The 23,640-nt window shown below is 44.2% G+C and overlaps 1 protein-coding gene across 4 annotated transcripts in view; it reads right to left on the bottom strand.

Moving 5' to 3' along the window:
• ARHGAP44 (Rho GTPase activating protein 44) overlaps positions 1-23,640 on the bottom strand; it is a 481,248-nt gene that overhangs the window by 22,995 nt on the left and 434,613 nt on the right. For 3 of the 4 annotated variants that reach the window (XM_085616812.1, XM_085616814.1, XM_085616813.1), the window contains exons 18-19: positions 16,862-17,293; positions 3,002-3,147 (exon numbers count right to left, since the gene is read on the bottom strand). In XM_085616812.1, the coding sequence (XP_085472938.1) occupies positions 3,002-3,147; positions 16,862-17,293 (578 nt within the window). The remainder of the gene's footprint in view (positions 1-3,001; positions 3,148-16,861; positions 17,294-23,640) is intronic. The other variant, XM_085616815.1, reaches the window with a different exon arrangement.

The raw sequence follows: 23,640 nt of genomic DNA, 5'->3' as shown, positions 1-23,640 counted from the left end.
AAAGGTAGCTATCTCTGTCTATTATACTTTATATATCTGTCATATCAACGGTATTTCTATTTTGGAGCTTTTTTTTACTTCTGGAAGTCTATTACTTTGCTCTTTAATGTCAGTGAGGAAGCAATGAGTCAAGTTAGGCTATTTTAATTATACCTACCCTGTAATTAAGGACTTGATTATGAGTGGGTCATTATTTTCCGACTCCTGTGTAAACCCCTCCATGGGTCAGAATTACTAATAGATTGTTATTTAACACATCCAATAATTATCAGATATGCTAAATACATCAACATTTGTTAAAATTCAGGTGGTGAAACCTGCCGAAATTCTTTTTCTAATTTTTTTTTTTTAAAACCCTTTATTAAACATTTGGCATGATACAAACATCATTTTGTCAGGAACTGTGGCACACATTGCAGTCATCAAGTAGTTGACACTGTAATAGGTATACTACATAATGCTCATCATGGCGCAAAATCTCAAGTGGAAGAGAGAATGGAGCAATAGAAATTTACGTGGCTAGGTGGTCTGCGGCTGGTCTACATGGCGTCCAGACCCAGTAATGTCGGAATCCGCCTCAGTGGTGTGGGCGTCAGTGAGGATGGAACCCTCAAGAGATACATCTGGGTTGGCTAGTCAGTGAAGATAGGATATGAGGGGGCCCCATATATCTGGAGGTCTGTTGGCAGCAGGCATCAGATCCCAAAATTCACCCAGGAGTGTCTGGCAACGAGCTGCATGGGTTAACCAGAGTTTGACATGTGGCGCTGGTCTCCCAGTGAATTGCCACCCGTCTTTTGGTGAGCACCAGTATTATTGCAACAAGCTTACGATTGGCGTTTGAAATGTCTCTAACATGTCCCTGGAGGCACAGCAGGGGGTCAGGTATGATGCGCTCCTGTGTGATATCGCTAACTATGGAGCATACTTCTAGCCACAAGTCTGCCGAAATTTAACATGGAATAAAAGCATATGGTGTTTACAGTATTATGCAGATTTTGGTATAAATTTATTGCACCAGATAGATAACGTACCCTGCAGTATCATTATTTATCAGGTGCGATAAATAGCATCCATACTTGTAATCAGGCCCTAAGTGTTCTCTAATTGCTTAATTTTATTGAACACATTTACCAACCCTCTCTTCAATGTGAACAAATTGCATTGGATTAAGTTTATCTTTGCGATTGTGGCCTACAGGATGATATATCCATTGTCTCCGAGGGGTGAGATGCCTCCTGAATGAGTTATTTCACTCTAAAACTGAACACTGATAAAACAGAGGTCATATTAACAGGCCTCTGCCAGCACATATACTCATCAGAAAAACAATCCATCATCATCCTGTTATATTTACCTTTCCAACTTCGGAGGCAAAAAAGCAAGGAAATTGCAACAAAGCTTTGATGCAGCTGAGTGATGGTCACTCAGTGACCCAAGCCACATTTTTCATATGTCATTAGAAACGCAGTCTTCCATACATTGATTTTGATCTTCAAAGGCGTGGTGGGAATCCTAATCACCATTGAGTGATATTATCCCAAAGTCTTTGACTGGATTAATATTTAAATTGGTCATATTTCAGCATGTCCAAAACATCCTATCTATTTGGTCTTAAAAGTCAGCAAATGTGATCACATCCTGCATTCATTTAATCAAACTGCATTTGGTTGCTTGTCAACAAGTGAGTTGTCTTCAGATTGCTATGTCTGACAAGCTAATGCCTTCATGGCTCAGTCCCTTTGCATCTCAAGTCTACAAGTCATCCCTCCACTCTCAATGTGTTCTGAAATCTAACAACCTGACCTTCCTCCAGTCAAAGACCAAATTCAAATTCAAGTGGTGGTATGACTGGGAAGGGACTACATTTTCTGTTGTGTTGCAAAACTTTGAAGAATCTTAGAGCAGAGCAGCCATATACTAGAATAATTGAAGGATATATCATATATTGCATAATATCAGGAGTTGAACTGATATTACAGTGGCATTTGAAATGAAATCTATGACTGGCTATCCACACTGAGCTAACACTGAAGAACATCTGTCACTGAAGTTTACAAAAAGTTGCAAGAAAAATTGGAACCCTATGAAGTTAAGGGGAGGTTAACCATTTTTGAAATATTTATTTTACAAGTGAGAAGCACTAACATTAACCTACATTATTGTGATAAGTGGATTTCTTGAAGTTCAGGAAAAATAGACCATGACAAATTGTGCTTAGGAGAGGTTAACCTTTGGTCTCTTTCACAGAAGAATTATCTAATTATCTATCAGATAGCAATGGACATACTTTTTGTTATTCTAAAGATTGAGTAATGGCGTAGTTACTATGCTTTATCACCTGACCTATTTATGACACTTCTCATAAATAGCTTTCCAGGATCAGCTCAAAGTGCATTGCTTTGGACATTAATGCCTAAGCAGTTCACTTACTTTTGCTTTGGACTAAGATTTGCAAAACATTAATGATAAAGCACTTTGCCATATTTCAGCTCATACTCATTTTTTTGGAATTGTGAGTAGAATAAAGAGATTTTGTTACAGTTATAAATGTACATACCCTCTCATTCAACATCGAAAAAAGAAAGAAGTCCATATCAAACATTTAACAGGTGTCAACACCACAGATAGAATACTCAAAGCAGCAGGTGAGTAACAAAACAGACTAAACAAGATCACATATAGTCCATGTGGAGTTTGCATGTATTGTTGGCATTGTGTTCTGCGCGTGCACACTGCCAAGGATATAGGTGGACTTTGCCTTTATGAATTAAGGGAGATTTTCCTGACAGGCTGGTGTCAGTGAAAGGTCGGTAGGTCTGAGATATAGCCAACCACATTTCAGATTGTATCTGACTCTGCCGCAATCCTAGTCGATTTTCAAACTTACCAGACTATTGCAGGACAGTCAGCCTTGGTCAGTCTTCTCTCTGCAGCCAACCCTGGTTATTTCTGTCCACTCCTTCCTACCCTCCCACCCACTCCAAAACAATTCTTGTACCTTTTCTCAGGGAAAGAGGGCTCTGGTCCACGGAGAGCTGACTGGCAACTGCTGATTGTGGACCACCACCAGAAGGCGCCACATAGCCAGAGCCCATAGTCCCTTTTGGACCGGACACTGGCGAAAGTTCTTTGCTTTTCAAAGCGCTGCAAAAACAACAAGAAATAACAACAACAATGAAAGACAAATCATTTCAAAATTGCTGTTAATATGCATTCAAGATTTTCATACACTTTTTTTGTGGTCCATATTGCTAATTTGTTTTTCAAACAGCAACTATTTATACTAATTCTAATCATACAAATACAGCACTAATAGTAACAGCCCCCAGTCCCTTGAAAACAATGTCTATCCCATAGGCTGTTAGGATAGTTGGCATATTTGGGGGACAATCTTTTATTAATATGAATACTATGTGATAACATGATAATTTATAAACTGTAATTGCCATCCATTGCTAGCTATGTTACTGGATACAGAGAAGACTCACAATCTATGCACATTTACTTGTACCAACTGCAAAGAAGAACTTAATTATTTATTAATAATATCGACTTAAACTGCTTACATAGGACAGCATTCAACACAATACTAGTGCTGACTGTTCCACCTGGAGTCAGAATCCACACTGTGAGGCTGACTCACAAAGGCATGTAAGAGTACATGAAAGAGTACTCTCGTAACGCTCTTTTATGTGCTTGTGCATCTTTGTTAAATGGCCCCAAACCATCTAAAATGGGAATACTTGGGTAATATTCATATACAAATAGTACAAATAGAAATGACGGTCCTCTTTGCACTTTTAGTTAAAGGGAATAGAGGTTTCGCTGGATTTACAAAGGTATATAAGTGTACATGCAAATGTACTCCTGTAGTACTCTTGTATGTACTCATAAATGCCTCTCTGAATCGTCCCAGATGATCACAAACCTGATATAATGGTTCACTTGAACCTAGAGCTTCTTACTCAGTCATATCCCTGTAAATGAACTAAGACAAGCTCAGACACTGACACACCTTTTTCTTCCATGGCCACCTCTTTCAATCCTCATTATATTTTTCTGAACCGATCACCACTGCGTACATTTCACTTTCAACACCACCACTGCACCCAAACTGGCCCCCTGCCCGCCACGAAGGAACTGGAGCAAACTCACAGAGGAGCACCTCAACTCCACGCTCCTCTTAGACCCCCCCACCACAACCGACGCCAACTCCGCAGCCAAAGAACTCCATCGATGGATCTCCAGAAGCACCAACAAGATCGTGCCCCTCCGCAACTCTGCCAAACAACGCCCCCGGAAGGCCGCCTGGTTCACCACCGAACTCCAAGTTGCCAGGCGCACCCACCGACGCCTCGAGAAAATATGGCGAAGCCAAAAAACCACGGAAGACCTAAACAACCATAGGAGCACCCTGAAGGACTACCACCAGCTCATAAGGGACACCAAACGGACCTTCATCAAGAACAAACTCGACACCAACGCAACGAACTCCAGAGAACTCTTCTACGTCATTCAGCAATTCACCAAACCCCCAAGCGAGGCCACGGATGTCACACCATCCCAAGAACTCTGCAACAAGCTGAGCACCTACTTTCACCAGAAGATCAAGACCCTATACGACTTCAGCAACCAAATGCCGTTCATCACCCCCTCCCCGTCGCTGACCTCCAGCCGACCATCACCACCTGGACCCCCGCCACAGTGGAACTCATCACCACGACCATGATGAAAACCCGATCTGGAGCCCCCACGGACCCCTGCCCACCTCACATCTACCAGAAGGCCGCCATCGCCCCCGAACTAGGACGGACCATCAACGCCTCCCTCCAATCTGGCACCTTCCCCGATGACTGGAAGCAGGCAGAAGTCAAGCCCCTCCTCAAGAAACCCACGGCAGACCCTACGACCTCACGAACTACATGCCCATCTCTCTGCTCCCGATCGCCGCCAAAAGCGCAGAAAGAGTCGTAAACACCCAACTGACTGCATTTATCGAAGAGCACTCCATCCTAGACGCCTCCCAGTCTGGATTCCGCTGCAACCACAGCTCAGTGACCGCCCTCCTCTCCGCCACTGACGACATCCGCATGCTACTCGATCAGGGACACACCACAGCCCTCATCCTTCTAGGCCTCTCCATGGCCTTCGACACCGTCTCACACCACACCCTCTCAGCCAGACTGCACGGCGCCCGGATACAAGGAACCGCCCTCAACTGGATCCGATCCTTACTGTTAGAACTGGGGGTCAATAGTTGGCAGAGGTAGGTACCTTTGACCAAATAGGGACCCTTGCTTCTTAGTCAGGGAAAGGGGATTACACTACTGGATAACCCCTGCTCACCCCCTTGTTAGCTTGGCACGAGCAGAGAGGCTTATATCAGAGGCAGTGTGTTAAGCATTTGTGAACACATACAGTAATACAGTGAAAACACTACAGATGGACACCACACAGGTTTTTATAAAAAATAAGTATTCTTTATATAGACTTAAGACAAGACCACAAACGACAAAAACCCACAATACTGTACTCAAAATTGACTTAAAGACGGTAGGATTAACTTAGTTCAAGTTGATGGTAAATGCGACACAGTTCTCACAAAAGTACCTGGATGCGCAACGCAAAATAAACAAAAGGCTCGCAGCATTGGAGATGTGTTGGTTCCTTGCTTTGGGGAGACGATGCGTCGCACCTCAATGCTTGCACAGAGTAGGGGATGCATCTTGTTCCTTACCGGAGAGGAGTTGATGCGTAGATTCTCGTGCTGCAGCCCGGTTGCGATGCGGCAAGATGGCGCCTCGATGCGATGCGACAATCCGGTGCGATGCAATAAGATGGCGCCCTTGATGTGACAACGTTGAGATGATGCGGCACGCACTGGCAGCCTTGCGGCGACTCTGTACTTTGGAGCCGTGACAGGCCCTGCGACACTCTTCTCCGATGATGCGACGGCAACCCTCACGGTTGCGACACGCTTCTCTGGTAATGCGACAGCAGACAGCTGTGACGAAGGCATGCTTCTGGGAGATGCGGCGGCGGCACGCTTCTCCGGCGATGTGATGACTGCAGCTGCGGCAGCGACACGCTTCTTCTCGTTGCGTCGCACTTCCAGCTCCCAGGGACACGCAGGCTTCTGCAGTTAGAATTCCCAGCAAGGAAATTCAGAGGGGAGCTAGTAGTGAAGTCTGTTGTCCCTGAGACTTCAGCAGGAGGCAAGCACAAGTTCAAGCCCTTGGAGTAATATTCTGCAAGATGATGAAAGTTCTGTAAGAGTTCCTTCTCCTCTCCTTGGCAATGAAGACACCACTGCAGACCAACCCAACAACACAGCACACTGGCAGGGGGGCAGTCCACCTCCTACAGCTTCCTTTGGTTCTTCTCCTTGGCAGAGGTGTCTTGTTGTTGTTCCAGAAGTGATCTAAAGTCTTGGGGTCTGGGTCCCCATATTTATACTACTTTTCTCTTTGTTCACTGAAGGCAGAGAGGCTTTTGCCTAGTCCAAACCAGTTCTGGTCAGTCCTGGAGCACTTTGTTTACCTGACTCCTTCTTTCCTTTCAGAGTGCTGGGCAGAGACATCAGACACACCACAGGAGTTGGAGCCAGCATTGTGGAGGGAAGGCACAGGCCTATTCAGGTCCCAGGTGCAACTCCTCCCACCCATCTACATGCAGATCTTCCTATTCAGCCCTGTGCTGACTCACCCTCTCCCCTGGAATCCCCAGCCCCTGTCACTCACAGAACCAGACACACAATACACAACCTAGCAGAGGCAGGCTCGGACAGTTCAGCAAGAAAATACCAACTTTCTAAAAGTGGTATTTTCAAAACACAGAATGTTAAAACCAACTTCACTAAAAGATGTATTTTAGCATTCTGAGTTCAGGCATACTCAAATTTCTACCATGTTCCCTGAGTCAGTTAGGATTATAAGATGTAATAATCAAACTGCTCATTCTGGCCTATAAGGAACAGGTAGCCTTGCAACAGTGAAAAACGAAATTGGCTGTAATTCCCTATTAGGACATACTAGACACACCAGATCATTTCATACCTTGTACTTACAATGCACCCTGCCCTTGGGCCTACCATAGGGGTGTCTGATATGAAGAAAATGGAAGGTTGAGGGACTGGCAAGTGGGTACATTTGGTCAGTCAGCATGGCAGTACCAGCCTGCACATAGGTTCTGCAAAGGCAGACCCGAGACACACTTTACAAGCTGCTTCTGTGGGTGGCACAACCAGGGCTGCAAGCCCACCAGCAGCATTTGATTTACAAGCCCTGGGCACACATGATGCACTGTACTAGGGTCTGACAAGTAAATCAACCCAATCATGGAGTCACTAATCAATACATCAATTTAACATAGGGAGCACTTGCACTGTGGCCAAAGCATCTAAACCAGCAAAACATATCAAAAACAGAGGAGGTAATCAGAAAAAATGGAAGGGAGACTCACGTCAATGGTACCAGGTCTAATACTTACTCTCCGGCAGAACCCACAGGATCAGACTCCCCCCTTTCATCTCCGAACCCACAGAGATCAACTGCGGAGTCCAATAGGGATCATTGCTCAGCCCCACGCTCTTCAACATCTACAAGGCCCCACCTCGCCGCCATCATCAGACAGCATGGGCTCAACATAGTATCTTATGCCGATGACACCCAACTCATCCTCTCCCTCACGAAGGATCCCGAGGATACCAGGCTCAGCTTCCAGAAAGGAATGAGGGACGTTGTGGCCTGGATGCAGTACAGCTGCCTGAAGCTCAACACTGAGAAAACTGAGGTCCTCATCCTGGGACCCGCGATCTCTGCCTGGGACGACTCAAGGTGGCTCTCCGCCCTCGGAAGTCCTCTCACCCCGACAGACTACGCTTGTAACCTTGGCATCATCCTTGACTCCTCTCTCACCATTACATGCCAGATCAATGTCATCACCTCCACCAGCTTCAACTGCCTCCGCATCCTCCCAAAGACATACAAATGGATCCCCCCAATCACAGAACATCCGTCACCCACACACTCATAACCAGCAGACTGGACTACGGAAACACCCTCTACGCCAGCATCTACAGGACCCTTCTACACAAGCTCCAAACCATCCAGAATGCCATGGCCAGACTCGTCCTCGGGACCCCACGGCACGAACGCATGATGCAACACCTTCGAGACCTACACTGGCTCCCGGTCGAGAAGAGAATACCCTACAAGCTTCTCACCCACACCTACAAAGCCCTCCACAACATTGGACCCAAATACCTCAACGATAGAGTTTGTTTCCACGCACCCAAAAGAACTCTCCGATCCGCCAATCTTGCCCTAGCGGAGTTTCCCCGCATCTGCCGAGCAGGAGGAAGGGCCTTCCCCTACATCGCAGCCAAAACATGGAACGAACTCCCAGTCAGCATCAGACGCTTTCCCAACCTGCACATCTTCAGGAAGGACCTCAAGACCTTGCTCTTTGACTGAGCCGGAGCTGCCTACCCCCCCTTCCCCCCCAGCGCCTTGAGACCCTCACGGGTGAGTAGCGTGCTTTATAAACACCCTGATTGATTGATTGAACTACCAATACTTGTTTGTGGAGAAAAATAATGTTATAGTCACAAACAGTCTGTATCACTGTTTGCCACCACAAAAACATATTTTACAATGCACTAAAGTAAATTTAGGAGTCAGTAAATTTGTACTTATTGACAAAATCACTCTGCGACTGCATGCCAAATCACTATTTAGGAGAGGCATATTGTAGGCGTCCATTCTAAACCACGGTTCCATTTAAAATATATCAATGTTTGGCAACTGAAATCCCGTTACAGAAAATGAAAAATTACTTATTATCAATGTGGAGGAGGTAAGGAGTCCTAAAAGGATACCTTCCCCTGTGTGAGTGTACAATAAAGTTTGTTTGGGATTTGGCAGTGGTTCAGGGGACCACTGATAACTCTGAAACAAACTTAAAAAGTAAACGTAATTTTTTTTAATTTCAGAAATGTTTTATTCATCATTTTTCAAAAAACAAGCAAACAGGAAAAAAAACAGTGGTATAATACATGGGTTACATTTAGAGGAGCTCTGGTCTGATATGCAAAGCTCTGGATAGTTAGGGCCAGATGGTCTAATACATAAACTGAGCCCAGGAGCACGTAACCCATAACAGTGGAATAACATCAGGTATGTGTACGAAAACATTTGAATAACAGGAGACAAAAAGTGATTTAATGGGGACAGACTAAAGAAAAAAGAAGGGCCTATAGGTGTAGATTCAAGAGGCTGTAGGGTACGCAGGTGAAGAAGTTAAATTTCCAGAGAGATTCGCGTAGAAAGGTCCAAGAGACAAAGAGGATAACTGCAAACGTTTCGGTGAGGGCTGTCTTAGCCTTTTCGATAATGTGTCAGAGGAGACGAGTATTATCATTGCATAGCCTGTGTTTCATAAAACCCACTTGCGAACGCTCAATTAGGTGGGGGAGGAGCAGTTCTAGCCTCTTGCAGAGTATCTTGGCATAGATTTTTGCATCTAGATTAATTAGGAAGATGGATCTATAGTTTTTGCCCTGTGTTGTGTCTTGCCCTTCTTTGGGGATTATGACTATAGTGGCTTCACTAGTAGTACCAGATATAATCCCAGAATCGGAGAAGTGTTGGAAAAGCGTCAGAAGGGTTGGATTAAGTATATGAGTGAAAGTTTTCAAAAAAGGTACCTTTGTATCCATCTGGGCCAGGGGTTTTATGGGATTTTAGAGAGCAGATTGCTATATCGATTTCTTTAGGAGTAAATGGGGAACTCAGGTCAATTTTTTCTTGGTCCGTGATGGTCTGGAGGGGTATGTCCCTGAGATAGTTTGCACAGGCAGATGCTGTGATCATGGAGTGTATAAAGATTGGTAGAAATAAACATTTCTAGTAGTTTCTGTGGTCTAGTATAGGTTACATTATCGTGGTCAGTGAGGGAATCAAGTCCCTTGTGGTTCTGTTTGTGTTTTAGGTAGGATGCTAGTGTTTTCCCTGCCTTTTTTGAGTCACAGGTTTTTAAGCCTTTGTATTTGTTGACCCATATCCCACTCTTTTGCTTAGGATTCTGTTGTATTCATACGTTTTGTTAGTGAGGATTAATAGTGTTTGAGGATTCAAGCTAAAAATGGGGTAGGTCTCCAGTGTTTTGATTTTTTTTTCTAGGTTCACTAGTTCTTTATTATGCTCCTTGTTAATTTTGGATTGAATGTTGATAAGGGCCATCCTTATCGTAGCTTTCAGGGCATTCCAGTGGTTGGACGGAGAGGTATCAGTGACTAGATTGTCATTCAGGTCATTTAAAATAATTTTTTCAATCCCCTCCCTTGAAGTAGCATCTCTATTTGACTCATCATTGAATCGCCATATCTTATTCTGGGTAGTCACATTAGTACCAGTAAGAGAACGAGTTAAGAAAAAACCAGCGTTAAAAAAAGTTTACTTTATTTAAAGGCAATCAAGGGCATGGTGGTTTGCTGAGCCTTGGATCGGAGTGAATTGCAATTTGCAACCGACCTCATTAATAGTCATGAAGTAGGTCAGATTGCAAACCACTCGAAATTGGAATTTTATGACCAAGCCTTACAGTACTTAGGTTGGTTTGTAAAATTCCTTACAGGTTGCAAAAATACTGGTCATCTTGGAGACTGTCACTCTAAAAGAACCAGATCAAAAGAGAGACTCCCGTGAAACCGCTTAGGAAGGTCATATAGAAACAAAGTGTGAGCAACAAAGTGTATGTAAACTTTTTGATCCATTTGTTTGTCTTAAGCCAGACACGACATAAATAAAGACTGGACTAACACAAAAACGGTGGTGAAAATCTCCTTACCCAACACAGTGGGTCTACACATTGAACCCTAGCTCAGTGGCCCGTTACTAGTGTGCCCAAAATGTATCCTCACAACATTTTGGTTCCAGCATCTCTGGCTTGACACACACATGAGACTGCTCAGATGGAAGCCTTCAGGGCGGTTAAGGATAAAACTCAAAATGCACTACGCTGCATTTTTACCATTTTTATCTATTTCTTAAACTAATACGATGTTGCAAAGAATATTGTATATATAATGTAATGGAAGTTCCTTCCTGTTTTCTAAAGGTGTTAGGTCACCTTTTGCTTGGTGATTCCTATATTTTGTCGTTAAAGCGGTGATAATCTGCCTTTGGTTGTCCTAAATACCTAATGTATTTTCTGGCGCGGATTGGTGGAAGTGCTTTTGTGAATTGTTTGACCAGGAAACAAAATGTATAGAATGTAAACATTGTTGTAACATGCTGCAAAGAAAGCTTCATCTTTTGCAATGAATATGTTGTGTATTGCTATTGCTATAAATTCATGTTTAAGCTAGCAGCGTTTTCAAATGTTAAAGCGCCACCTAGCGTGCCACCTTCAAAATGACAACTGACATGAATACAATGATTCCGAATATTTTAAACTGGTATCCTATGACAGAGCTCATTGCCCACCGAGCCTTCCCAAATTTATCCCTTTCTTCCCACAACAGAAGTTTAAACGCGGCAGCGGGAAGTAGCCTCAGTCGTTCATCCGACAACCGAGATAAAATTGGTGGAAGGTCCCTTTCATTTCTAGCTGCAAACGTATGGGACACATTCCCTCCTATGTCCCTCCTTGTTTTATAGGAAAGAACTTAAGACTTTCTTATTTTCGCAATACTAAATTAATTGATTTTTAACTTAAGAAGCCGTATATTTCTATTACCACTGAATCCTACTTTTCATGATCCCTAACAATTAAGGGTACCACGATTTCATAGCACTAGGATACCCATTTTTGGATGACTGCCTGTGTTTTATAAATCAATATCCATTCAATCATATATTCATTCATATTACGTTGTGCAGAGCCTTACACACTTTTCACATAAACTTTTTATAAAAACCAGTTTTCGACACACAGAATTCCAGAATAGGTGACACTTATGGCATTCGCAGACTAAAAGAGGTGCACCTTTTATTATAGGATGCGCATACAGGTTTGTATTCTCTTGAGTGAGTTACTGTCAGTGTTACACAAACGTTGTAACTCTACTGGCTAGACAGGGGCTATTTGTGAGATGGCGCGTCTGTGGTTGATGCGGGACAAAAGGATTACCATTTTGAGTTGTATTCTAAGGATGAGTAATGTTTTTAGATCCTTTTTTAAAAAATTTTTTTAGTTGAAAGCTACTAAGGCTGTAAAGGAATATCAAAGAACGTGTTGCATAATTTAATTTGCCTTTAAATAGTCTATATGGTACACATTTGGTTAGCCCACACTTCAGCTTTTAGTCACGTCTGCTAAATACTTCATTACTGCATGGGCAGAGTGAAACTGAATTCAATATATCATTATAGAAAATACTGTGGGCTAACTAACCTGCTCTGTGTTGTACCACTGCATTGTAAATTAATATTGCCTGCTGCGCATCCTTCTGTCCTTACAATAGAACAATGGTTAGAAAGGCCCAATTTAGGTGGAACCACAGCATACGCTTCCATTTACTCCGGTCTATTAGACTGCAAAACTGTTTTTTAGTTTCAAATTTGACCTCTGAACTGAAGTTCTGCTCAGGTAATTGAATACAGTTGAGGGCATTTTTCCATGCAGCTGCCCACAGAAAAAGATGTTTGGATAATTTTATAATTTTGCATTGAGATCTGACCATCTCAAGGGTTGAGCTCATGCAATGCAATTTAGCGGTGCACACTCAGGCCTTCAAGATGGAAAGCAAATTGATGCTATCTTCTGTGTGGCATTACAACATCACAAAACTTACTATGACTTAGTCTAATTTAGAACGAATTGAATTGTTCAAATGACAGATGGCACCATCCTCTTGTCTGAAACACAATATGTTTCCAAAGATAGATTTTGAGCCTGATGTTCAAAGACCCATTTGGAAATAACAATGTGCGATTTAAACACATGATTCTCTTATCTTTGAAAAAAGGTGACATTTATTGTCCTGGATACAACACAAGGGCAACATGAAAAGTTCTCAAATGGCTCATGGCCTGATTTAGAGTTTGCCAGAGAGGATACTCCATTGCCTTTAAGCATGTCAGTGACGGACCCCACTCCAGCTCCAGCGCTGGCGTACTCCTCCAAAAGCCCAACAGAATACGGGCCATTGAAGGTTTACATATAATGCCGTCCACCCAATTTAGAGTGGATGGTGTTCAATCAATCAATCAGGGGATTTATAAAGCTCGCTACACACCTATGAGGGTCTCAAGGCGCAGGGGGGTCTGCAGCTCTGGTTCAGTCGAAGAGCTAGGTCTTAAGGTTCTTCCTGAAGGTGTGGAGGCTGGGGGAAAGTCTGATGTTGACAGGGAGCTCGTTCCGGGCCTTGGCTGCGATGTAGGGGAAAGCTCTTCTGCCTGCTCTGGTTCTGCGGATGTGGGGGGTTTCTGCGAGGGCTGCAGAACGAAGGTTCCTCTTGGGTACGTGGAAGGATACTCTCTCATTGAGGTATTTGGGTCCGATGTTGTGGAGTGATGTGTAGGCGTGGGTGAGCAGTTTGAAGGTTACTCTCTTCTCGACAGGGAGCCAGTGGAGGTCACGTAGGTGTTGGGTCATGTGTTCGTGCCGAGGTGTTCCAAGGACGAGTCTGGCTGCAGCGTTCTGGATGGTTTGGAGCTTGTGGAGGAGGGTTTTGTTGATTCCGGCGTAGAGGGCGTTGCCGTAGTCCAATCTGCTGGTTATGAGAGCGTGAGTGACGGTTTTTATGCATTCTGGAGGTATCCATTTGAAGGTCTTGCGGAGGATCCGAAGGCAGTTGAAACTGGTGGAGGCAATAGAGCTGATTTGGCGGGTCATGGTGAGGGAGGAGTCGAGGATAATGGCGAGGTTCCGTGCATGGTCTGTCGGGGTGGGCAGACTCCCGAGGGCCACTAGGTGTTGTCCCAGGCAGAGGTGGAGGGTCTGAGGATGAGGACCTCGGTCTTCTCCGAGTTGAGCTTTCAGCAGCTGCTTTTCATCCAGGTGGCTACGTCCCTCATTCCTTCCTGGAAGCAGTGTCTAGTGTCTTCGGGGTTCTTGGTGAGGGAGAGGATGAGCTGGGTGTCGTCAGCGTATGAAACTATGCTGAGCCCGTGTTTTCTGACGATGGCGGCAAGGGGGGCCATGTAAACGTTGAAGAGCATGGGGCTGAGCGATCCTTGGGTACTCCGCAGTTGATCTGTTTGGGTTCAGAGACGAATGGAGGGAGTCTGATCCTCTGGGTTCTGCCGGAGAGAAAGGATTGGATCCAGGAGAGGGCGGTTCCTCGTATCCCAGCGTCATGAAGTCTGGCTGCAAAGGTGCGATGTGAGATGGTGTCGAAGGCTGCGGAGAGGTCTAGTAGGATGAGGGCTGCGGTGTGTCCCTGGTCTAGTAGCATGCGGATGTCGTCGGTGGCAGTGAGGAGGGCCGTCTTGGTGCTGTGGTTGCTGCAGAATCTGGACTGGGAGGCATCTAGAATGGAGTTCTCTTTGATGAAGGCTGTCAGTTGGGTATTTACGAGTCTCTCTGTGACTTTGGCTGCGAAGGGGAGAAGAGAGATGGGCCGGTAGTTTTTTAGGTCTGTCGGGTCAGCCCTGGGCTTCTTGAGGAGGGGTTTGACCTCCGCCCGCTTCCAGTCATCTGGGAAGATGCCGGATTCGAAAGAGGTGCTGATGGTTGTCCTAGTTCGGTTGCGATGGCGGTCCTGTGGTAGATGTGCGGTGAGCAGGGGTCAGTGGGGGCTCCTGATTGGGTGTTCTTCATGGTCACAGTGGTGTGTTCAACGGTGGCCGGAGTCCAGGTTGTGATGAACGGCTCTGTGTTGGTGGTGGTGGCGCAAGGGGGGGGGTGTCCGGGGTCTATTCGCTGAAGTTGTCGTAGAGGGCCTTGATCTTCAGATGGAAGTAGGAGCTGAGCTGGTTGCAGATTTCCTGGGATGGTGTGATGTCTGTGGCTTCGCTGGGGGGTTTGGTGAGTTGCTGTGTGACGTTGAAGAGTTCTTTAATGTTAGTTGCGTTGGTGTGGATCTTTTTCTTGATGAAAGTCCTCTTGGTGTCTCTTAGGCACTGGTGGTATTCCTTCAGGGCGTCTCGGTAGGTATTGAGGTCTTCCGTAGTTTTCGGGTTTCGCCAGGTTTTCCCGAGTCGTCTGCAGGAGCGCCTGGCTACTTGGAGTTCGGTGGTGAACCAGGCGGCTTTCAGGGGTCATTGTTTGCCGGTGTGCGAGCTTCTCGGCGCAGCTGGAGATCCAGCGGTGAAGTTCCTTAGCTGTGGAGTGGGCGGCGGTCATGGCGCAGGGAGGGTCGAGGAGGAGGGTGGTGTTGAGGTGCTCTTCTGTGATCTTGCTCCAGTTCCTACGAGGCGGGTGTGGGGGGGGGGGGTTTGGGCCCGGTGGACGTGTTGAAGGTGAAGTGTACGCAGTGGTGGTCCGTCCAGGTGGGCTGTGAGGTATGGCTGAACTGGATGTTCGTCCCTCCTGCGAAGATGGGGTAGAGGGTGTGTCCTGCTCTGTGTGTGGGGGTGGTGACAAGCTGCTTCAGTCCGAGGTTGGAGAGATTGTCGAGGAGGGTGATGGAGTCGGGGTCGTGCGATTGTCAAGGTGGAAATTTAGGTCTCCGAGTAGAATGTAGTCCGTGGATGTGATGGTGTGGGGTGCGACAAGGTCGGCGATGGTGATTGCGGACTGGGTGCGCGGTTCGGGCGGTCGGTAGGTGAGGGTGCCCCACAGCATGGTCCTGGGGTCCGCTGTGCGACCACACAACAGCCGCCATTAAGTTGTTTCTACTGTCTGTACAATCCTGGGGGTGAGGAGCAGTAAAAAATCAAAGAATGATTCCGCAACCCATAGGAGACCACTCCTATTGTGAGGGGTCAATAGTTTTTGCTTATTTTAAATCAAAATTGCATTTTGGATTTAGTTAAAAAAAAAAAGCAAAATCTTGTTAAAATTTTAACGGGTGGCGCTCATGTTTGATTGAGCCATCTGTAAACGTTTAACACATTTACTCATTCTGGCAATGGCTAGAGATGTCCACAGGGCTGGCAAACATCTTAAATGTGGAGGTCGGATACTCCGTCAAGGCAACAGAGTATTTTACTCTATTGCCCCGATGAAGTACAATAAGTAGTCTGGGATTTGTACAAAGCCCTATATTTTTTTTTATTTACTGCTATCTGCAACTATTACAAATACTGATATTTCATTATTGTTGATGCAAACAAACCATGTGTTGCAGCCTCAAACCAGCAGGGGACCAACCCTGAGGGCACTCCCTTGAACGCCTGGCATGTTCCCTTTTATTTAATGACTGTTAAAGGCGCTTTAACACAGCCCTTCATAAATGAGTGGGATCTGAAAGAAAAGCTTGGGATGTTCAAGAATTAGGATTCAGGAAATCGCTGGGAATGTCTGAGTGTCTTGCACTTACAGACTCCCCATACATTAGAGCAACAGGAGCAATTCAAAGCTACCGACCTCGTCTCAGTCTCCAGGCCACCTCACAAGCATGCAACTAGCTCACTATTCTGCAGTTTTTCCGAAAATAATCGAATATGAGATATACTGCCCTACAGTAACACTGGGTATGTCTTTGGTTTGCGATCACAGTACTTCCAATTACAAACACGTCTGTTTACCAACAGTACATTAACAGTATCTGCACCTAAAATGGATTGTTTTACTTGGGGTCCAGTTATGTTTTACCTTTGCAAACCAGGAATACAAGTAAAGCAGATTTCTTTGAAGTGAATGCTCAAGAAGGACATTCACCTTAACTAGCTGGGATTGTAAGGCACTTTAAAATCTTAGCTAATAATGTGCAGCACTTTTCACGCAAAGTAAAGATTTTCGTATTTACCTAGTCAGCCTGGATCCTCTTTCTCTGGAACTGGACCAGTTGGCCCATGGGGAAGCGGCTGACATAGGATGGGGGATACAAGGTGTGCCGGATGGGTCAGGCTTGGTTAATACAAGGGGGGTTTTGATGTACAGGGGTGATATGTTAGTTTCAGGAGCATGCGGTTCAGTGAGGGAGCTTTGTTTAGGAAGGTGCAAAAAGCACGGTTTAGGATTTGAGTTAATGTCAAGCGGCTGATGGGAGGCAGGCAAGGTGTGGCTGTACCCTGTCCACCTGTAGGTGGAGGGGGTCTCAGGCTTAGCAGCTGGCTGAGCCTTGGGGAGGAGGTGATGATGGGAGTGTGGGTAGCCAGGGTAAGAGGAAGGCCTGTCATCCTCAGGGGACACACAGTCGTAACAGGAATCCGGACACTGGGACGACACATCACCCGTGCTGTAAAATGTAGGGAACAAAACAAACAAATAAAAACAAAAAGAATAAAAGACAATAAAAATGTTTGTACATTAGGAGAGAACAAAGTAAGAGAGCAGACTGACAAATGTTTTAGGTAGAAGGACAGATTACAGAGGATACAAAGACAAAAATGTTTAGCGACTAGAATGGAAAGATGTATAATGAAAGAAAGAGAGAAAGAACAAAGAGAAAAGAGGAATATAGGTTAAATAAAGAAAGGTCTAAGTGAGGGAGAAAATGATCAAAGAAGAAGAGGAAAAAGAATGGAAAGACAGAAGGAAATAAAGAAAAGGAATATTGAGATGAGGCAGGAAAGACAAACAAAATATAGGCTACTATATGTGAGATTTGGAGGAAGAAAATGCAAATAGTAAATCTACAGAAAAAAGATGTAATGATATAAAAGTATAAAGAAACAAAAAAAACTTAAGAAAGAGAAGAATGACAGAAGGGAAAAAGAAAGAGAAGGCAAGTCAAGAAAGAAAACAAAGAATGATAGAATGAAATAATGAAACAAAGAAGTAGAGAAAAAAAGAACAATACAAAAAAATAAAGTACTTTAGCTCATTCTTCAGAACAGAATGAAGTCATACAATACCTGTCACTCTTGTGATTGTGAGCTATTATGCCCTTTATAAACGTCCAGGTATTGTTGTGTGACCCACAGCTCAAGCATGCCCAATCTGTCACAGGACTACGTATAGGTTTTATATAGGGCTGGGAAATACTTTTCACTCCACAGTTAGCTGACGCAAATATCGCCATGGGTCTGCCTTGTTTGCTTCTGACTATCATGCACTGATATTTTTCAGATGTAAGCTGGAAGATGACTGACTAGTCGACATCCAAGACAATGGGGCATATGCATCAACATTAGCATTTGCGATTCCTTATTAGCGAAAAATAAGGATTCGCTAATAAGGAATAGCAAAAGGCTATGCATGTAGGAATCGCTATTCAAATAGCGATTCCTTAACTTTCCTTAATTGCTACTAGCAAATAGCGAGTAGCAATTAAGGAATGCCGTCCCAATCATTCCTATGGGCCTCCAGGCCCATAGGAATGAATCGGAGATTGCATGAGCAAATAGCGAGTACCAGTAGGTTCTCGCAAATTGCTCATGCAATTTTAAGGGTGCAAGGGTGTCAAAATGACACCCTATAGCACCCCTGAAAATGATATGTGCACATATGTTGCACACACACATGCTCTAAGGGCATGTGTGTGCGCAACATGAAACTTTGAAAAATGCACAAAAGTGCATTTTTCAAAGTTTTTGCAAATTACCATGCAGTTCATCTTCATGGTAATTTGCTCCCCCTATTAGCGAAATCGCTAATTTTTTAACTTTGATGCATTGCATTTAAGGAATCTCACTTTGGGATTCCTTAAATGCAATCGCTATTTAAGGAATCGGTATTTAAGGAATCCCTATTTAAGGAATCGGTATTTAAGATTTCCCTATTTAAAGAATCGCTATTTAAGGATTCCTTAAATAGCGATTTTTGCTTTTGGGTTGATGCATTGGGATTGGGTATTTTTAACTTAATACCGGGAGCTATTAGCGATTCGGTATTTTACCGACTGGATTTTGGGTTGATGCATGAGGCTGAAAGACAATAGGCAGTTAGATATTCAGAGTGCTTAGCAGCAGTCAATTAGAATGTCTTGTATTCTGGTTGATTAAAGGGTGGCTAATATGATTTCAGAAACAGTAGCAATCTAATTTGCCACACTTTCAATCAATCACAGTAGGATAGTTTCCACTCTTAAGATCCCTCTGATTGGCCACAGTCAGACAGATTTGCTGTGGGCATACCATGCCTCTCTGGGTTATGATTTGGGTTCCAGAAGGGGCAGTGAGTTGAAATATAGATCGTTTTCTGTGATCTGGCATCAAATCAGTCTCTTCCCTTGTTTGAATGGAGAGTGGATTCTAGCCACTTTCCAAGCCAAATTTCACTATGAAGGCAGACAAAAAAAAATGCAATTTTACCAGTTTCACTTCGCAATATTTTTTGGCCCATCTATAGTCTTGAGTCAATATATGCCCACATCCACATAGTTGGCAAGGGAAGGTTGGCGGATATGTAGAGTGTGTGGCCCAAAAAATGACCAACTCACCAACGAGTAAGTATATCAAAAGAGGCACATTAGCAAAAGAAAGTCAAAAAACACAATTGACACTTGGAGGTCAAGCAGCTCCCGCAGCCTGGAAGCTGAATATTTTGATATGTACCAGACAAGCTCTTCTAGGTCCCACACACTGGCACTTTCTTAACCGCCCATATATGGCACTAATGCAGAATGCTTGGATTGCTTTTAATAAAAAATGTCTTATCCGAGGAAGTTCCTGGAGGCGGTTGGATTGAGCTATTGTACGTTATCTTAAAATCACGAATATAACGCTGAAACTCAATCACTGTAATCAGGAAGCAAGCACCGTTCAGAAACGCTTGTATTAATGTGGAGCATAACAGAATAGTAATGAAAGCTCACATTTTTCTGTTTTAACTCTTCAAGCCTACACAAATCCTGTCAAAATTCTGAATACTGTTGTAATTTCTTCATCGCTCGATAGCAGTCTGGATTAGGTACTCACATAGGGGCATATTATCAAGGACCACATTAAAAATGATCGCCGGTTTAGCGGCAGAAAAAGCAGCGATAATGGGCTTGATAATATGCTCTGGAGAATTCCCATAGAAGCCCATGTTCTGGTGTCAGCATGGGCTTCTATTGGAATTCTCCAGGGCATATTATCAAGCCCATTATCGCCGCTTTAGCGGCAGTTTTCTGCCGCTAAACCGGCGATCAGTTTTTAACGCCGTGCTTGATAATATGTCCCTGTGACTCCCTGATTGTACGTTGATCATTCAAAAATCTCATTTGGAACTCTCCCCACTCAGTCATACATTTGTGGTGTTCCCACACCTTGATTTCCCGGGGGTGGGAACAAGGGACCGGATTCTATCAGCTGGTAAAATCATCTTGGAAAAGACAGTCCCAACCAACCTACATTCTCCTCTCCCCTGACACTAAATCCCCAATGCCGTGCCATCTCACACCCATTATCTTTCAGACTTTCACAGCCTGTTTTTGGGAGGTAGTAAATATCTGTATTAAACCTCACAGACCTGGGAGTTTCATTTATAATTTTGCCTGCTAAATCAGAGACTGCACAGTTATTTCCTTTACCAAGGGGTTTAACTTGTAATAGGTGGACTTGGAAATCAGACAGCTACAGGCTACCATAATACTATCTTTTGATTGGCTGTTAGCCAGTGAATATATATTCAGGAAACCCACAGCTAGCAACTGAGGCAAACCACATTAGTGTATTTATTTATTTGTAGAGTTTTATATAGCGCAAACTCGACTCGAAGGCATCAGAGCACTGCACAAAAATTTGCATAGCAGTAGTTCTAGGTTTACAGATTGAGGTAGACATACACGCCAAACATAGGCAGTACGTGAGCGAACCATGAGACGGCATGAATATCAGTAGCTTGCACAGCTTTTGAAGTAGAAACAGTACATTAAACTAAATGTATGGAGGCACTGGGATCAGTAGTCGATACATTTTCGAGGTAGATACAGTATATATATTGAGAAGCACTCCTTCAAAGCCGCACCTTCTCGCTGGTAGCGCACTGAACAGAGCATGGACCACAGGATTCTTAAAATACCGTTTCGTTTATTTCTGTCTTCTCACAAACACATAGCGGCAGCCATTACATGTTTCGTCCCTCCCAGGGGACTTGATCACGCTTCAGGCGAGTGACTGCTTCAGTGCGTTCGGTCATTTTTGTGTTTTAATGGTTGGTGAGGTCATTGGCGGAGGAGAGGTCAGGAGGGGGCAGGATTTGGGAGTTGACTACTCTTTCTAAGTATTATGGGGGATTTGGTAGATGTTCCTCACCCAGTGCTTAGGACATCTGGGTTTGAGGCAGGGCTCTGGATGGAAGGTTTTGAGTTGAAAAAAGATTAGATGATAATCGGTTCTGTTGGATGGAAGGATGGCGTGTAGGGATAGTATCTGATGCTTAGAGATGATTGCATCTCTCAGGGAGGTTATCAAAATTAGGTCAGCTAGGTCTTCGAGGAATCTAGAGTTATCACCTGGAGGGTGATAACTGAGATGTAAGTTTGTGGGGGTGGGGCCTTTTGGGGAAAGCTGAACTCCTAGATATTCAAAGGAGAGGTGGTTGGTAGTGTGGAAGAGTGTCAGGCAAAGGTTGTTTTTGTGTATAACGGCAATTCTTCCCCCACTGCGACCCTGGTGATCGCTAAGGATGATTGAGAAACCCTGTGGGAGGAGGAGGTTGATGTATGGGGATGAGTGGTCTTTTAGCCTCGTTTCAGTGAGAAAGCAAATGTCTATGTTGTGTTGAAGGATAGTATCTGCTATCTCAGTGGCATGTCTAACTGCTGATCGGCAGTTCAAGAGCAGGCTTTGGAGCGGCGGCAGTGAATTTGACATGAGCTGACTGGGCTGGATGGTGGTTGGATGCGCGAATGGCCTAGGCGTACAAGAGGCACCCAGGGTCCTGTTTGAATTGATGACAACCAGAATCTTATGATGGCCTGGCTGGTAAATGGGGAAACTGAATTAGGCAATGCACAGTAGATTCGCAGCTTGCTGTGACAATCCTGCAGTGTTGTTTTTGGTGTTGGGGTACTTCTACGTATTGCAGGTGGATTCATTGGTGGTGTGGTCTGTGGGGTAAGAATGGGTGTGACGCGCAGGGCTGTAGTGCGGCATACATGCAAGGTGTAAGGGGTTGGAGTTCTTAGCCCTCGCTTCCATGTGAAGTGATGACATTTCTTCTAGGATAGTGATGACTTTTAGTTCTAGGCAGGCTATGGTAGGGAGCAGCTGAGAGGTGGCTCAGTATGAATTCATATATTGCTATGCCTTATTCTTCTATCAGTGGCCTGTGAAGATCACAGAGTTCTAAAAGAAAAATATATTCACTTAGTTCACTGAATATGCCTGCAAAATGAGACATCCAGCTGGAGAAGACAGAGTTTGAATCAGCCCCTTTCCTTTGCAGAAGGATAAAAATGCACATGAACATTGTTATTATCTCTTCTGCTATGAGTTCCTGAAATGAGGCCCCAAAAATATTCCTTCCCATATGTTTCTGTTATATATTTAAAGCTTTCCCAGTCTGTGAAAAATGTGTAGTTCGTGGTATTTTTCATTCTGTTTTAAAGTGCTACCTCGTTGTTCTGGCTAATTTACAGTGTTACTAATATTAAAATATGTTTCAATTAATTGCCTTTGAATGTAGTCAGTTGTAGGGTATACAGAGAGGTATATTAATAGAAAATATATATATATTTCAAATTATGCATTTTCTTTTCCTTGCATGTGACTCACAATGTAAACGATTTTGAAGCCATTTCTCATTCATGCAGGTAGATGCAACTTTGAAATGTCTAAACTGCAACTCATTCAGAGGGTCTCACTATCAGTAGGAGCCCAAGTCTATTCATTCTAAATACGAGATCTGTCTGTAAATAGTCAGAGACATCTCGAAAAAAAAATCTTATCCTGCACACTTTTTGGAGGGTTAAAATAACACCTACTTCTACAAAAATGTTACTAAGTGTAAGAAACTGCCTCTCTAATTGACAGAGGTAGGCACCCTGTCCTGGAAGGGACCAAACTCCCAGTCAGGGTAAGTCACAACACAATCCTAAATTATCCTGTACTCACCCTCTGGTAGTTTGGCACAGAGCCAGCAGGCTTAACCTAGAAGCCAATGTGTAAAGAATTTGTGCAATAACTCATACAGTAGCAGAGTGAAAACAACATCCAAAAATCCACAACAGTTTAGGAAAATAGAGAATATTTATATGAGTGAAACAAGACCAAAAGGACAAAACTCCAATGTGTAGAAGTTGAGATACTGTATTTTGGAGAAATAAATTCATTCAAGCGCTTATAAGTGGTGCTAAAAAGGTTACTGGATGTGCAGGACGGGACAAATCAATGTTGGGGGTGACCTTGTGGCTGCGCACATCGGCTAGAGGACCCACGCAGGTCTCAGTGAACAAAGTACATTTCCTGGTCACAAGCGACAAAATGTATTGATCTTCTCCTCGCAGTGAAGGCAAAGTGTTGGGTCTGCTTCAGGCAGGCGGGCCGATGCGTCGCAGTCCAGCCTTGTGGTCAAGACCTTGGATCAGTGCTGTGTCATCATCGAACCTCACAGTTGGGTTGATGCGCCGAAGTCGAGCCACGCAGGGCTGTCTCCGGATCAGCACTGTATCGGCGTCGAAGAACACTGCGTTGGTTCTGATTGGCACAGTGGTGA

This window comes from Triturus cristatus, chromosome 7 (assembly GCF_964204655.1).
Source record: "Triturus cristatus chromosome 7, aTriCri1.1, whole genome shotgun sequence".
Taxonomy (NCBI): Eukaryota; Metazoa; Chordata; class Amphibia; order Caudata; family Salamandridae; genus Triturus; species Triturus cristatus.
Note: the sequence above shows the minus strand (reverse complement) of the source record. Positions and strands in the feature narration are given on the sequence as shown.